This window comes from Polyodon spathula, chromosome 15 (assembly GCF_017654505.1).
Source record: "Polyodon spathula isolate WHYD16114869_AA chromosome 15, ASM1765450v1, whole genome shotgun sequence".
NCBI lineage: Eukaryota > Metazoa > Chordata > Actinopteri > Acipenseriformes > Polyodontidae > Polyodon > Polyodon spathula.
In genome coordinates, this window is record NC_054548.1 from 30,466,470 (window position 1) to 30,483,971 (window position 17,502).

At 38.2% G+C, this 17,502-nt stretch overlaps 1 protein-coding gene across 15 annotated transcripts in view; it reads left to right on the top strand.

The window, feature by feature from the left end:
* The window catches only part of LOC121327729 (E3 ubiquitin-protein ligase MYCBP2), a 145,995-nt gene that overhangs the window by 102,941 nt on the left and 25,552 nt on the right, over positions 1-17,502 (top strand). For 7 of the 15 annotated variants that reach the window (XM_041271894.1, XM_041271904.1, XM_041271906.1 and 4 more), the window contains 11 exons: positions 1,042-1,266; positions 2,397-2,529; positions 3,147-3,272; positions 5,570-5,737; positions 7,088-7,189; positions 10,469-12,112; positions 12,306-12,475; positions 12,886-13,145; positions 14,714-14,881; positions 15,058-15,215; positions 15,564-15,763. In XM_041271894.1, the coding sequence (XP_041127828.1) occupies positions 1,042-1,266; positions 2,397-2,529; positions 3,147-3,272; positions 5,570-5,737; positions 7,088-7,189; positions 10,469-12,112; positions 12,306-12,475; positions 12,886-13,145; positions 14,714-14,881; positions 15,058-15,215; positions 15,564-15,763 (3,354 nt within the window). The remainder of the gene's footprint in view (positions 1-1,041; positions 1,267-2,396; positions 2,530-3,146; positions 3,273-5,569; positions 5,738-7,087; positions 7,190-10,468; positions 12,113-12,305; positions 12,476-12,885; positions 13,146-14,713; positions 14,882-15,057; positions 15,216-15,563; positions 15,764-17,502) is intronic. The other 8 variants (XM_041271908.1, XM_041271909.1, XM_041271895.1 and 5 more) reach the window with 7 other exon arrangements.

The window sequence follows — 17,502 nt, forward strand, 5'->3', positions numbered from 1 at the left end:
TTCTTACAAAGACCAGTAGTGTGATGCTTGTAGGAGCCCATAGGTGACACTACCACTGTAACCAGTAACAGTCCAATTCTGTGTTTACTATTGGAGCATACAAATAATAGTTTAAGTGTTTATTACATTGTTAAGCTTATTGCACGGTCACTTGGAAGAAAAAAAAAAAAGTATGAATAAAAACCTGAAAATCAAAAGATACATTTTAAGCCAATACCTGACTACAGTGACCCAGTGGGTGGCAGGTCTTCACCACCAAACAGTTGCATGTTGCTTTCAGGCACTTCAGATACAGCTCTGGTCAGTGTTTCATGAAAACCATTTTGTTTCCACTGTTATATTGAATTATTTGTGCTGTGGAGTGACTTCACAAGATTCAACTGTATTTGTCTGTTTTGTACCTTGTAGGCAATGTAATATGTGTTTCACATGCAAGGTGATTCTTTTCCATAATAATTCTTTAGAAATGAACAATTTTACATTGAATAGTGGAGTGCTGCACTTAGTAGTTTTATAGTGATGTGATCTAATATGTAAACTTCACTCACCTAGTAATCTAATCTTAGCTGAACTGTATGCAAAAATATACCAGAACTTTTAGACTTTTGTTCATCTGATTGTGTCAGAATAATTTTATAAAAAGGACATGCTGTTAAAAAAAATCTGTTTTAAAATATTTGAAAGTAAATCTAAAATTCTTCTGATCTGTATAGGCTAAGGAATATTTTTTAAAGTTAAAATCAGTTTTTCTCCAGTAGACAAACAGTGTCAATATAAGAACCATAAATACAAATATATAAACATTTCCTAATATAACAAAGAACAGTCCATATGTTGGATTTGAACTAACACTGATGTTAAAAATGTGATTTGAGGATTTTAGTTTGGAAGATGAAACTGATGCCATCAAAAGGATCCATCTGGACCATTTCATCTATAGCATATTTAACAAATACTTCACTCCACATATTTCAGCAGCCATATGCAAACTGAGCTGATGTGATAAGGTAAAGACTGAATCCATTCTCTTGGCTTTTCTAGGAGTCCAGAATGCATTGTGATGATTATTTTAAGGAGGTCAATGCCCGGCGCTCCCATGAAGTGTCCGTGAGAGAGCAGGACAGGCCATGCCTGCATGGCGGACCAGGCGTTTATAAGGTAGTGAAGACTGGACCCTCGGGTCACAACATCAGAAGCTGCCCTAACCTTAGAGGTATCCCAATTGGAATGTTAGTTCTGGGAAACAAAGTCAAGGCAGTAGGCGAGGTATGGATCCAAGTGTGTTCTTGTGGCTACCAGTCATCACTTCATAGTTGCCAGGTTTTTGCACTTTTGCAAAAGCAGCAATCACAGTAACACTTTGTGCAAAGGTTGATGTGGACTCTGCTGGTATGTGTGTTCTGTCATTCTTCTGAGTGGGTTTTTATCAATAATTTGCTCTTTTTTCGTGCAACTTTCTGAGCAACAGTCTCCTATACATAACCTATAATGGCTGCAACATTTCCTTTTCTGTTACTATATAATGTGATAAACACAAGGTTTAAGTGGATTTTCGTAGTAGTCTTGATTTAAGAGTGTCAGTCCTTTCTTTGTTCAAGCAGTCAAAACTATAATGTTCTTATGTCCTTTAGCTACTGTGGAGGCGTTGATGCCATTAGGAATAACAGGAGGTTGGACCTGCAGAGTCAGTATCTGAAATGCAGAGTCAAATATCTGTCCATAAACTTGGTCTGAGAAACCATAAATATACTAATAGCAATGGAAATGCTCCAGCAGTTTTTCTACCGTTCATATCTACTGTTTTTTTCTTTCTTTTTTTTTTCTTAACAAATTTGATTGTTGCCTCTGGTTCCTTTCCAGAGGCGCTACATACTGCTAAGACTTTAATTTGAGATGTCGTATGTCATGCTGTTTCTTGAATGGCCTCTAAGGCTACTTGTGTGTGTTGCAGTGTGTCAGTTCTTTTACAGACTAATCCTTAACAATAATTCCTTTCAACTACAGATTGCAAATAATAAATGTGTAAAATCAGTATCCGTAATATTTAATGTTTGGATGCTTATGCCATTGTTATGGGCAGTTTTACAAAGCAAATAATTGCCCTTTTAATGTTTTGCATTTGTTTTAATGGAGCCTCTTCTTTCTACAGGAGGAGAGGGTTTATAATATCCCTTTCAGATCAATAACAGTAATTATATTGCAACAGTAAAAGAATAGGGCCTGTTTCATTGTATGACTACAACTTAATACTGTACTACAAAAATATACAACAATATATTGCATTGTATATTGCTTACATTTTTTTAAAGTTTTTTCAGCTTGCTCCAATTGACTGTTTAAAAAAAATAATAATAATAATGTGTGGCATGAGATAAAAAGCATTGTTTGTGTACCAGGTGACAAACTCAGAAGGCACTTGGGTGCAGTTGGATAAGAACAGTATAGTGGAGTTTTGTGAAAGTGAGGAAGGAGAGGCCTGGTCTCTTGCGAGAGATCGGGGAGGCAATCAGTACCTTCGACATGAAGAGGGTAAGACCATCTGTTAAGTATACGTAGTTGTCGTGTTCTTGATATCATTTAAAGGTTGTATGATACTGTAGCTCATTATACATGTAGAGAGGATGTTAAACTGCCTATGGGAGTTTGCTTCAAGCAGTCAGTTGTACTAGTTGGTACACATTTGCTACAGGATTGTGCCAGCAAGCAAGCTACTTGCTTATTAGGCAACATACTATATTGATATATAATATTGATTTTTTACCAACTGTTATGATAAAGTTTGCCTTTTTACTAAGAAAAAAACATTGTGTCTTATGCTGTGACTTTATTTGTAAAAATAATGTGTGCAATTTGCACAATTTGTTAGAAAAATAATAATGTTACAAATCTGTAACAAGCAGTTCAGAATATAGGTGTTTGTTACTAGTTTTATAACACTTAATAGTTACATGTGACTGTCACAAAATGGCTTCAGATTGCACTTTGGTTTAAAAAAACAGAAAGAAGGTCGTTCTGTACATCACATTGAGATCCTCAGGAGCTGGGTACCTTCTAGATCTACAATGTGCAGAGTTTTACAGCACACATTTCCTCCCTGTAGTGGTTACGCTGAAGGCATGTTTGAATCCAGCTGTCTTTTATAACAGAGCAAGTAATACTGGATCAAGGAGCACAAACACCACCTCCAAGTCCTTTCTCTGTTCAAGCTTTCAACAGGGATGCTGCTGCCAACGGTGCCCAAGGATATGACTATGGGATTTCAAATAATAAAGGTGAGTACAAATCTGAAGCTATATGAGTGAAAGGAGAGAATAAACTGAAAACCTCAACACTATTTCTATACATGCAGTTTGTTAAATGCTTAGAACCCTACATTTGACAGATCAAATCCATGTCACATTCAAAGTTCAGTATTTGTGAGATCTGGGAAAACCTATATTTAAAAAAAAAAAAAATACACTCTGTGAGCTTTAATTCTAAGACTCAAGGGCTAGCCCAAAGACAAAATCACATCTTACAACATTTCCATCGCCTACTAGTAGAATTCCTCGTAGCCCCGTTAAAAAAAAATATTGAGACACTGATGAGGTTAAAACCAGGAATATTTAGAAGCATAAATAAAAACATATATGCTGTTCATAAAATGAACAGCAGATTAGAACTTTGTTTTTTTTTATTGATTTCTCTACATTGTTTTGTTTGTGTTGGTTTTGCCTGTGTACTATATTTTTTCTGTACTCACAGATCTGTGCTGTTTCATTTTAATTGTAATGCTGTCTTTTGCCTAACTTAGTTATTCTCTGTTTTTGCATACTGGACATTTTTACTGCTGGAACAAATCCTCTTGTTAAGATTATCTAGCTTGTTTAAAAAAAAAAAAAAACGAATCACTGTAGCTTACGTCTGAAAAGTAGATAATTTTGCAAATACTGCAGACTATTGAACAAACAAATGAGACAGTTGTTTGATTTTGGTAGTGTAGGTGAAGGAATTTAGGACCCCCTGCATCATTTTTTTTTTTGTTTGTTTGTTATGCTTGCTGTATCATTTAGTCTACTAAGGTACAAATAGATTGTTTGTGTTTCTGTTACTGTCTTGTGTCTTTGGAGTGCAGCATTATGCAATGTAAAAGTAACACCTGCAGAGTGATGTCCAGTTCTCTAGAATGATTTCCAGTTCTCTAGAATGTTCTTTTAAATGACTACCATCAGATTTTGTTTTTTTAGAACAAAGAAATGAACTTGACTGCTGCATAACCTCAGACAGAGTACAGCCAAAGAACTGTGAATCTCTACAAAAAAATGTCTTCATGAGACTTTTCAGCATCCAGTTAATACTTCCTTTTGTTGCTAGTGGGTGCTAATGTTTGGCAGGACAAAGTATTAATTTAGAAATAGCCTTATTTTTGGGTTAATGTTTCAATACTAGATGGTAATAGTTGTACAGTAGCTTGCCATTATTTTTTTAATATACTTTACCTTTATATTTAAAAAGGAAGATAACAGCACTAGTTTGATATTAAATATACCCATGTGAGGCATTAAATAAATATAATCAAGGTACCTGTTGAGCCACTTAAATTCATTTTGTGAAACTTGCAGGAATATAGATTTTTCCAGTATGGTACTGACACCAGTATGCTATGGCTATAACGGGAAACTGCTCCTCTCAATTTGGTGTCATTTTGCATGGACATTTGACAGGAGATGTGTAATTGAAGGCAAAATCTTTAAACTAGTTTTGATTAAACTGTGCTTTGGCATGTGTTGTATGTAGTTTATATTCTTCGCAGTGGGTATGTATGATTTTAACTTTTCAACATACATAAACGCAAAAGTATTTCTGTTCTAGTTTTGCATGTGTTTACTTTTGAGTTTTGCATGAAGTGTGGGTGTCGTTATCATTCTCTCTGCATGGGCAAGAAACCATCTCTGTTAAGGAACATTTCTGCCATCCCATCTTAGGAGTCACTTTAACCAGGCACTAAACTAGACTTTAAAGCTGACTGCTGCCCTCTACTCTGTACTAAGACTTGCCTCTGTGTGGTTTAGCTTACTGGCTTATTTTACCCCATTACTTGTTACTGACCACCTGTTTTCACCAAGTAGCATCCAATAAAGCTACTCTCAGGAACTTATCAGCCACACCAAATAGCCTGTTACTCAGAACGGTGAAGCAACAGTGAGATTGTTCACATTTGTAATAATTCCTCTATGGTCATGGTAATTGGTGCCTCGCCCCTTGTCAATAGCCTATTTAAATGTACACTGATGCCTTTTAACAGTACTTTCTAAAGGGCAAAGGGTTAAACAGCAGATGAGCAATCCACTTGTGACAAACACACCCCTGCTACTTCTGCACAGTCCTAAGTTTTTTATGCAAGAAGGCAATGGATTGTGTATATATGCTGTTTAACTGGGGGAGAAAAAAAACAAAAAATAGCCTTTCCCATATTTAGCTAGTGCCAACTATTTTTCCCCCACTCCCAGACAATCCCTGCTTTTGTGAGCGTTCTTGTGATGACAGTGGTTAGTAAAAGCTCTAGTTTTCCGTGTGTTCCACATTGCAGGTGACCAGTTGAGTGCCATACTGAATTGTGTTCAGTCTCGGCCTTTCCTCCCAGCTCCTCCTGTATTTGAGCAAGCTGCCAAACCTCCCTCTTCCCTTGTACACTGCCCATTTGTGTTTGGACAGTCCCTTTCCTTCCAGCAGCCTCAGCCTCAACCGCAGCTTCCGAGTAAGTCTGTCTGTCCGTGCCACCTGCACACACTGTTTTTCTTTTTGTTGTGTGAGTGTGTGGGACCTTTACCGTGGCTTTCCTAGTACCCTCTAGTTGCTTGACATGTGTTCTGCGCCATTCCTTGTCATTTCCACTTCATCTGACGTGAGCTTTGAAGCAACTGAAAAATACTGCCTAACCCATTGGTTCTTTTTGTCCAGTCTCAATATGCTTGATCCTTTTCTGTAAATGAACTGATGCTTTTGTGGTTTTCATTTGAACAGATTATTGATGAGAGTTAGGAGATTGTGATTCCTTTTCCCCAGAAATGGCCACTAGGCCTAAAAAAGCAACTACTTAAATATATTTTTTGTTTGGAACTTGTATTGCTTAGTTTTCAGATTCCCCCATTACACTGTGGATTAGAGACACATAAAGACCATGTAAATTCAGGTAGGGCTGTAGTTTAAAGTATTGGAGCAGTGGACAAGAACAGTGAAATATTTTGGAAGTTGTGCTAAGCCAGCTTGTAGGGAAGTACGGTGTTGCCCTATTTTGTTTTGTCTTTTTAAAAGACTTGGTTATTACAGCTTTAATTCTACATTACAAAGATTTGACCTCTTAGTATAACAATGTTCTCACTGTTTTGCTGCTCTTTACTCATTTTTTTTTTCCAGGTGAAACCCATTTATCATGTCACAACCCTAGAAGTCCTTGTTTTTGTATTTGTGTGGCCTGAATAGATGACTTTGCAGCTATAGCAAGGCTCAGAAGGGCAGATTGATTGATCTAACCTGTAACACAGGAATGTACTGTAACTTATTAGGCCCTGCATTAAACTACCAACACACACACACACAAAAAAAGCATCTTGTGTTCTTAGCAGTTTCTTGCCTTAGCACTTGCCCACATTGTTAAAGCAGGAAAAAATATATATAATTCACACGTCAATGCGAGAAAAAGTCAAATAAAATGATCATTTATAGTTGCACAGCAAGAGTCAATGGTAAAACATTTAGAATTACAAAAGGAAACCTAGTGTACAACCGTAATGTTCTAATGAGTACCAGATGAAATATGTCAAAGATTATTATTATTATTATATATTTTTTTATATTACGAAAAGACAAACAGTAAAACAAGAGCAATACATTTTGCTTAAGAGAGATTAGAACTGTTTTTCCAAGCTCGTGTTACAGTACAGTTGGGGGTCCTGATAGGTGTAAGTGTAAACCAGTTTGAATACAAGTACACCACCAGTTCATGCATTTGAAATTGCTTTGTGTGCCTGTTGTGTGTTTTTTTTTCCCTAATTGTTTTCTTCCATTTTAAGCTCTGTCGCTTACCTGCCACTGTTTTTCGCTATAGACGCTTCATCTTGCAGCCTTGCTTCACGTGAGCGTGTGCACAAAGGTAGCAGTGTAGCTGGGCCAGGCTCTGCTCGCTCATCACTAGCTCACAAAAAAAAGGGTGGGTATGCATGTCATTGCTTGGCCAGCAAAATGCACACAAAGCTGGAATTTAATTGATACTGCTTCTTTCTGATTCATTTTTTACCATCCAAATCAAGTTTGTCATTTGATTTCTTGCATTAGGAATGGCAGTTTTTTTTTAGTTTTTTTTGTTATTATTATTATTATTATTAATAAAAAAAAAAAAAAAATTATATATAATACTCGTTCCAATTATATTTTTTTATATACTGTTTATATATAAAACAAGGTTTATAATATTTTTTGACAATATTTTTTTTCAACTGTTTAGAAAACCCCTGACCAATTCTCTCATATTACTGAAATGGTACATTGAAATTTCGTTCTGTTTGATATTTTATTTAAAAAAAAAACTCAAATATATATATATGCTTGCATAATATATTAATATTTGGTAGAGCCACCTTTCGCTGCAATAACAGCTTTAAGTCTTTTGGGGAGTATGAGAGAGAGAGAGAGAGTTTACAAACGAGAGGAGGCCATTCGGAGTTGAGTAGCTTATTGATCCCAAAATCTCATCAAGCAGCTTCTTGAAGGATCCCAGGGTGTCAGCTTGCAAACTGGGGAGTTGATTCCAGACCCCTGACCAATTCTCTATTCATATTACTGAATTACAAATGGTACACTGAAATTTCATTCTGTCCCTTCAGTATTTTATTTTAAAACACTTAAACTCAAAATCTTTGTTCAAGACTGAACAGATTCAATTCTTTTAGCCTGTCTGCATATGACATGCCTTTTATTGTAAGGTGACATTTGGTTTTATGTTGGGAAATATTTTTAAGAAAAATAAAAAATTGAAATATCTTGCTTGCATAAGTATTCAACCCCCACACATTAATATTTGGTAGAGCCACCTTTCGCTGCAATAACAGCTTTAAGTTTTTTTGGGGTAAGTATGTACCAGCTTTGCACACAGTGTCGGAGTGATTTTGGCCCATTCTTCTTGGCAGATTTGCTCCAGGTTGTTCAGGTTCAGCCAAACCCTTTAATTCTGGTCGCGGTCTTTTTAGATCTTTCTTTTTGGACCAGTACTTTGGACGACGCTTGTGGACCACAATTTTCAAATAGTGCCACAGATTCTCAATGGGATTGAGATCAGGACTTTGACTGGGCCACTGTAGGACATTCACCTTTTTGTTCTTGAGCCACTCCAATGTTGCTTTTTCCTTGTGCTTGGGATCATTGTCCTGCTGAAAAGTGAATTTCCTCCCAAGCTTCAGTTTTTTAGCGGACTGAAGCAGATTCTCTTGCAGCATTTTCCTGTATTTTTCTCCATCCATTCTTCCTTCAATTGTAACAAGATGCCCAGTCCCTGTTGATGAGAAGCATCCCCACAGCATGATGCTGCCACCACCATACTTCACTGTAGGGATGGTGTGTTGTGAGGCATGGGCAGTGTTAAGTTTGCGCCACACATAGCGATTTGAGTTTTGGCCAAAAAGCTCTGTCTTGGCCTTTTCCCACATCACAGCTGGGTCACTCTCATGCTTTCTGGCAAACTCCAGACGTGCTTTCAGACAGTACTTTTTGAGTAACAGCTTCTTTCTTGCCACCCTCCCATACAGGCCAGTGTTATGCAGAATGGTGTTATCTTGATATGGTGTGCACCATTACACCACTTCCAGCCACTGAACTCTGTAGCTCCTTCAAAGTGATTGTTGGCCTCTCTGTGGCTTCTCTCACAAGTCTCCTTCTTGTTTGAGCGCTGAGTTTTGAGGGACGGCCTTTTCTTGGCAGTGCCTGGGTGGTGTGATGCAGCTTCCACTTCCTGATTATTGATCCAACTGTGCTCACTGGGATATCCAAACACTTGGATATTATTTTGTACCCTTTCCCTAATCTATGCATTTGTATTACTTTATCTCTAACTTCTGTAGAATGCTCTTTGGTCTTCATTTTCCTTCAGATTCACAGCCTTACCAATGATCCTTCAACAGTAGGGTTTTTATCGAGAAAATGTGACAGCAACTTTAATGTTTCACAGGTGGAGGCCAATGATAAGGTAATTGTGTCCTCGTTAGGGCAATTTCTTTCATTGGTGCAAACTGGGAGCTTCCACAGCACAGGGGTTGAATACTTATGCAAGCAAGATATTTCAGTTTTTTCTTTTTCTTAAAAATATTTTCCAACATAAAACCAATGTCACCTTACAATAATTGATTCTGAGTTTCAGTGTTTAAAAATAAAATATCAAACAGAATGAAATTTCAATGTACCATTTGTAATTCGGTAATATGAGAGGATTGGTCAGGGGTCTGAATACTTTTGCAAGCCACTGTGTGTGTGTGTGTGTGTGTGTGTGTGTGTGTGTGTGTATATATATATATATATATATATTATAATATATAATAAGTATGATATACAGTATATAAATTTATATCAACATTTTTTCAATATTCATTTTTTTAAATGTATTTTGTACTTGTTTTCACTACAGTTTCAATAGAGAATTGAATAAACTACTTTCAAATTGTTGAAAAGAAAACACCCCATATTAGGATGAAAAATCAGTCTTAGTTGTATTCACAGTATATGTTGGCCTAATGCATACTGTGCATAAACTTGGTAAAACTAATAGAGAATAACTGTAAAAAGTAATTCTTTCTCATCATTTTCAATTACTTACAAATAAGGCCTAATGTCTTGTCCTGTCCCACAGACACCTAGTGCGACTGTCCTGTGAATATGTTAACACATTCCAGAGAAAGCATTCACAAGCTCTTGTAAATGCTATCATGTTTTGATATGCTTTGTGGCTAATATATTTGTCCTAAATTCTCTATTCCAAAGGGAATACCCTGCTGCTTTTTATTTTATTTTTATTTTACAGGTCTTAGAAACTGTAATGCATTGTAAAATATTTCATTTGAGCTAGGTTTGTTACCTAGATGTTTTAGACCATATATCATTGTTTATTACATTACTGATTTGAAAGAAAGAAATAAATTAAGTGGCAATAGCTACTGATAAGAAATATTGGATTGCCTGGAAATAAGGAAAATCAGACAGAAAACAAATCATAGAAAAGTGTTGCTTTTAATTCCCTCTGTAGTATGGAGTATGACCACAATGTTCTTTATAGCTAAATACAAATTAAATTGTAATTGTATATAAAAGTTTCATTTAAATTCATTTTGTATTGAGATTTTGTATTATTAACAGTAGTCTTAGTATGATTATTAAAGTGTATTTATAATATACTGATGTAATTTAAAAATATTGTTTTGCTAATTTAATCTGTTGTGATGTGTAGGTGAAAGAGGGAATTTAGCAACAGCTGCTAGGCATTTATCTCCTGCTGGGAAGTTAGACCTGCCTGTGAAACACAAAGCAGAAAGCAAATCCCCAAAATTGGATGGCCGTGTTAACAGAGCCTCTGCTGACCAAACAAAGATGAAGAACACAGAAAGCATGTCTGCAAGTGAATCCCTCGTACTGAAATCTGACACGGCTAAGTTGAGGTCAGACTCTCACAGCAGGTCGCTGTCTCCGAACCACAATACCCTTCAGGCTCTGAAAGTCGACAGAGCCTCAGGCTTAAGGGCAGAATCACCCACCCCAGGATCCAGGTCCTGTTCTCCAAAACCAAAGGCTTTGTCATCTGGCAGATCCAGTCCCTCCAGCACTAGTTCTCCAAGATCGACATCCCCATATGAAACAAACCTACCTCAAATAGTCAGCTCATCTTCGAAATTCAAACTGGATCCACCTAGGGAGAGGTCAAAGTCTGACTCATATACCCTAGATCCTGACACCCTTCGGAAAAAAAAACCTCCCCTAACTGAGCCTATACGCGGACGTTCCACTTCTCCCAAACAAAAAATCACACCAAAAGATGGAAAAGCTGGTGACAATGATGAAAACCGAGCTCCCTCTCCCCATGTGGTACAGGAAAACCTGCACAGTGAGGTGGTAGAGGTTTGTACCTCCAGCACTCTGGCATCCAACAATGATGACGGTAGTGATGAAAACCCCGATGCCAGAAACATCGAAGAAGGCTCCTCAAAAGTCCACTTCAGCATAGGGAAAGCTCCAGTTAAGGAAGAGCAAGAAACCAGGTCATCTCCCAAAGTCAGCCGCAAGACAACTGGCAGACATGTAAGACCCAAGAAAGAGAAATCTGGTCCCTTCTTTAAGGGTGAGAATGCACGTCTGGTGGAGCCCGCCAAGCAAGCTATGTCACCATCAGTAGCCGAATGCGCCCGTGCAGTATTTGCAGCTTTTCTTTGGCATGAGGGGATTGTTCATGATGCCATGGCCTGCTCGTCCTTCTTAAAGTTCAATTCTGAGCTCACAAAGGAGCATGCACCCATAAGGAGCAGCCTTAGCAGCCAGCAAGCCATGGATGAGAAGGAAAACAAGCTGAAGAACAGGCACTCCCTAGAGATCTCCTCTGCCTTGAACATGTTCAACATCTCTCCCCACGGGCCTGACATTTCGAAAATGGGCAGCATCAACAAGAATAAGGTCCTCTCCATGCTCAAGGAACCTCCACTGCCAGAGAAATGTGAGGATGGGAAGGCTGAAACAGTAATCTATGAGACCTGTAGTCAACCAACCACAAAGACAAAGTCCCCTCTTCCACTGACCTTACAGCACCTTGTGGCTTTTTGGGAAGACATCTCCATGGCCACCATTAAAGCTGCCACCCAGAACATGATCTTCCCTAGCCCTGGTTCTAGTGCCATTCTGAAGAAAAAGGAGAATGAGAAAGATGGCAAGAAATCCAAAAAGGAGAAAAAGAAGAAGGAGAAGGCTGATGTTCGGCCAAGAGGAAATCTCTTTGGAGAGATGGCCCAGCTTGCTATGGGTGGGCCAGAGAAAGACACCATTTGTGAGCTGTGTGGAGAATCTCATCCCTACCCTGTGACCTACCACATGAGACAAACCCATCCAGGTAAAGTTTGTACGTATAGGTTTTTATTGTCTCTCGGTCCTTCAGCAACCAAGAACAAATAGTATTAACTTGCTATAATAGTTATAAAGGGGAGAACTTTTTTTAGACATAATTTGGTGGGACTGCACCTGGGAATTAAAAGTAGCATATATTTTCTATTTGTGTGTTTCATTTCGATGCATATTTGGTGCAGGTTGTGGTCGGTATGCTGGAGGACAAGGCTATAATAGCATTGGACACTTCTGTGGAGGCTGGGCTGGTAACTGTGGAGACGGAGGAATCGGAGGCAGCACATGGTATTTAGTGTGTGACCGCTGTAGGGAAAAGTACCTCCGCGAGAAGCAAACAGCAGCAAGAGAAAAGGTTTGTTTTTCTTTTAACCTTGCTGATGTTAGGTGTTTTTTCAGGACTAATTCTAGCAATTTAAGTCACTGTATTTGCACTCAGATCAAGACCATTTATCCTACCACAACTCTGAGTTTGATAGTAGCACATGGTTTCCTCTGTCTCTTAATGGGACCCCACCTCACATTTCCTATTGTATGTGCAGCTTTGATTGCAGGTGTAATGCTCTCTGTCTAAGAGCCCTATTTCCCATAACGCAAAGTGAACTCACAGCAATGTGGAAGGAAAAAAATTGCCCATGAATTTAATTAAATTTACGATTGAATCCTCTTTGTACGAATCTTGCAATGTCCAGATTAAATTTGTATATTCTTCCTCAGTGTTACTATTTTATTTAGTGTAAACCTATAGCTATTTGAGTTGAGTAGCTTTCTGGCCATCAGGTGAAGCAGTCGAAGAAAAAACCAATGCAAGTCAAGACCCCCCGAGCCCTCCCCACCATGGAGGCTCACCAAGTCATCAAAGCCAACGCCCTGTTCCTGCTGTCCCTGAGTAGTGCTGCGGAGCCCAACATGCTCTGTCACCATCTGCCCAAACCCTTCCACACCCATCTACCCAGCCTCAAGGAGGGTGTCTCCGAGGAGATTCCCAACAAGTGTGGCTGCCTCTACCTGCAGACTCTCGCACGGTAGGGGACTGGTTCAACCCATATGACTTATTGTTGTGAAACAGTGCTGGTTCATTGCTGTCAAGTGAGTAAATGTTTGGATGTTGACATAAAATATAATATAAAATATAATTATAACCTTATAACAAACTAGTGTGGGTAAGATAAATATACATGTGAGCTTCCTATGAAGAGCAACCAGCCCCGCATTAGGGAATATGGTCTAATAAATATCAAGGTGGTCTGGGGATGTGATACGGCTAAGGCTTGCATCAGGTACTATTTTTAGGAATGTGGGGATCCATGTAGTTAACTGTTCTCAACAGTGATACAACATTTAATGATAATGAACTTGTAAATTCTAAAAGAACAGGAAGATATTTGAGATTAATGAGGATTATAGTTAAGTTGCCAGGGGCTGGTTTTTCAAACTCAGCACTGTATCTCCAGCCAAGCCCCACCCCTTGTTTGCTGTATTTTTCACATACCTCTTTATAAATGTGCATACTGATAAATCCTCTCCTGATCACTCATTTTATCACCAAACTCCTGCAATCCAAATCATTATTTTATTACCATAACATCTCAAAAAGCTCTGCAAATGTCTGATTCTTTGAGCGCTGGATGCAGAAGCAGCTTTCTCCTTTGTTTATGTCCGTGCTATCTCTGTGTTGCATGGGGCTATCGGATACGCCCCCTTTTTTTCAGCCCCTATAAGTCTCACTCGACCATTGAAATGTTTTCACGGCTTTTCCTGGAGAAAAAACGACTAGAGACATGTGCTTTGCTTCTTTTTGATGTCGGACAGGGTCTGACATCAGACAAGAAAGGGAAAGGGAATTTCGGAACTGGTCTGACATAGGACTGCAAAAGGTTAATGTTAGTGCACATATAACGCAAAAGTGGTTATTTTATTTATGCTTACTTAGCATACATTAAAAAACGAAATCTAAATTGAATAAAAATAAAATTTTTGAAAAAAGGATCTGTGTTTTTAGACATCTTCATCGTCTTCCTCGTAGGTCAGGAGTCCAGCATCTCTCAGACGAGCTTTAAGGAGGCATATGTGAAGGAGTATGCATGTGCTTTTTTATTAAAGCTATACCACTAAATACGTGTTTCTTTTTGCTTGCATGGATACAAACCTTAAATAAATATGTAAATATTATATTGTAATACTCTATTTCGACATATAGCGTGTGTTTGCTATGATCATTTAAAAGATAAATTCACCTCCTCAGTAAGATCACAATAATCGTGGTATTTTGGATCAGTGTACTCCTGATCTCCTCTTAATTCTGAAATACCCAATGGCAACATTTAATCACGATTTAAAAGTGCAAAACGAAATGCCGATCACAGTAATCGTTCACATTTCGTTGTTTTGAAAAACCCAATTGCACAATGTAGTCCAGATGAAACGCGGAAATCTGATTACCAAAGTTTTGAAAAATGGGCTCCAGATGGTGGAAGATTACAGAGTTTTAATAGTTTTATTTGATCTGTTTTGTAAATAAAATAAGTAAATGTCAGTCCAATAAAATATATTTCAAATATTGTGATCTTTGTTCATTTCTTGCCTTGTACAGGCAACATTCAGAGAATTTTGGTGGATACCATGATGATAATCTTTTCCAAGATGAGATGAGGTACTTGCGATCAACCTCAGTCCCAGCCCCTTATATATCAGTCACCCCAGACGCCTGTCCCAATGTCTTTGAGGAGCCTGAAAGCAATTTGAAAGGAATGCCTCACAGGTACGATATATCCTTTACCTTTTTGCATCAGTTGCGTCCATTGTCAGTTCATCCTTTAATGCACATCCAGTAGTTGTATATTAACAGAAATATGGCACATGTACTCTAAAGTTACGGCTAATGATTGACCATGGAGAGTGAACTACCGCTCAGTTCATTAGTTCTGTATTTTTCAGTTTGGAGACAAGCCCCATTACAGATAGCGACACAGCCAAGCGCACAGTATTTCAAAGGTCCTACTCGGTGGTGGCGTCCGAATATGACAAGCAGAACTCCACCTCCACTGCTCGAGTGAAGGCCATTCCCAGACGCAGAGTCAACAGTGGAGATGCAGGTACACCTTCAGTGTAATTACCAAACAGACACTGTATTTTGTTTTATTCCACTTGCCATTTGTTAGGTCTGTTACTACTTTTGAGTTTTACCTTTTTGTGGAACAGGAGACTAAAACAGTGAAGTTGTTTTTTATGGGCATGTGTAACTTGAATGTTAAAAATATAACCATAAAATCCTTTCAACTTTGAATGGTGACAAAGCCCCTTATACATAATTCTAGCAAACACCAATGGCCAGACGATGCTGCATTCAACCCCTCCCTTATATGTTTACTGGATTGGGGATGATTTTAAAAGATCAGTGATCAACTTGATGTGTAAGTGGGCATGTGTGCTGTGCCTTGCAGAAGTGGGCTCTTCTCTCTTGCGACACCCCTCCCCGGAGCTCTCACGGCTGATATCTGCCCACGGTTCACTCAGTAAAGGGGAGAGGAATTTCCAGTGGCCTGTCCTGGCCTTTGTTATCCAGCATCATGATCTGGAAGGACTGGAAGTGGCGATGAGGCACGCCTTGAGGAAATCTGCCTGCAGAGTATTTGCAATGGAGGTCAGTCATAACGAACCCACTTTATTTAGGTCAAGCTAATGGGGCTCTTCTTTGAGTGCATGAAGAGGATACTGTGTGGTATATCTTCTGTTTTTATATGACAACCACAAAATTAATTTAGCAATTTCTGTATGGAAAGAAACTATTTAGGCCTAGATTTATACAAGGATTGTGCATGTTTTACGACTGTAAAACAGACATTGAGGGTTCTGAATTCTTGGAATGGATTTATAAAACACACATAAACACGCAATTAATATGTGATTTGCGGGGGCAATGCGTCTGTGTGCTTTAGCCCTTGATACATATGTAATTCTGTATATGCATATGTAATTCTGTGGCGTTTCTGAACGAAACCACTAAAATTAGGAGGGGATTTTGCAAATGAGGTCTATTAAATATTCCGTCATTTATTAAAGCTGCCGCTAATTGCTGGCCTCATAATTGCATGATTATTTTAATAACTCTGAAAAGCAGGCGTTAATTTGCCGCAGTCAGACAGTAGGCTATATGTAAGGCAAGATGATGTGGAAGACTTGTCTGCAGCGAGAAGGAAAGATCATTTTCAAGGACAAAGAAACATTTAATAGCATTTTGCAAAGAGCTCATTTTTTAACCCTTCTGATTAAGTCAATTTGTAAATTATGGTTTATAATACCGGTACCGTGTTGTTTTGCAAACTCCAACTCCAAGCTTACATGACAAAACAGAAAGTCCGCAAATAGAGAATATATTATCCATGTAAAAAAAGGTTCAGAAGCACCTAAAAAGGTCTCCCCACAGTGGTTCTAATGAGAGCCTTTACTTCTTAGAGTGTAGGCATTATTATAAGAACAGTGGAGGAGGTTAAGAAAAGATGGAACGATATTCCGAGGCGCATGAAAGAAAAAGCTTAATATACAGTGAGGGCTCATCCTTCACCATTATTCTAGTAATTCTTACAGAATGTATTTTTTGTGATATGGCATTCTGGTATTTAACAGTACGGGTTCAGACAGTATTGTTAAATTTGAGTTGGAAAGAAAACAATATAAAAAGGACAGAGACAGATGACGCAGTTAGTTTGTAGCAAGAGCAAATATAGTTTTTCTACCATATATACCATATAGATATGTTTTAAAATCATACAGAGAGTAAGAAGTACAGACAAACATAAGAAATAGGAGAGTTGTAACTGCATAAGACTTTAGGAAGATATAAGTCATTGTTAAACTGAAGACTGTTCGTATGAAGCTGTATGGAGTTACTGTTGCTGCACATATTGCTGTACAACAATGTTAGGATTATCCACCCGTTTGACTGCCGTGGATGTAAGTAAATAAAACTTATTGTTTCTGAAGTTTGAAAAGTTTATATGCCTGGAATTCTATATGAAATGAGAAGTTGAACTAATATGTGAAGCACGGTAACTGGATGATGTGTCGTAATGTATAAGCAACCTACTACAAACTCTGAAGTGGTACATTTGTTTATTAAGAAGCCACCACACATTCCGTATTTTATTAATTTGTTCTGGTGATATATTTAGAGCTTGTAACACATCTTGATGTGTTACAAGTACTGCTTGTACCAAAATCTCCACTTCCATATTGGAAAATTTCAGTTTTCGCTTCTGAGCATTTGTGTGCCATTCATTTTCTTTTGGAATGTGTAGCCTGAACACGCAGGGTTGACCCAAACCCGCTATATATTGTGGGAGGTGTGTAATTCTCCACTGCTAATTGTGGTGAAGGGTGTTT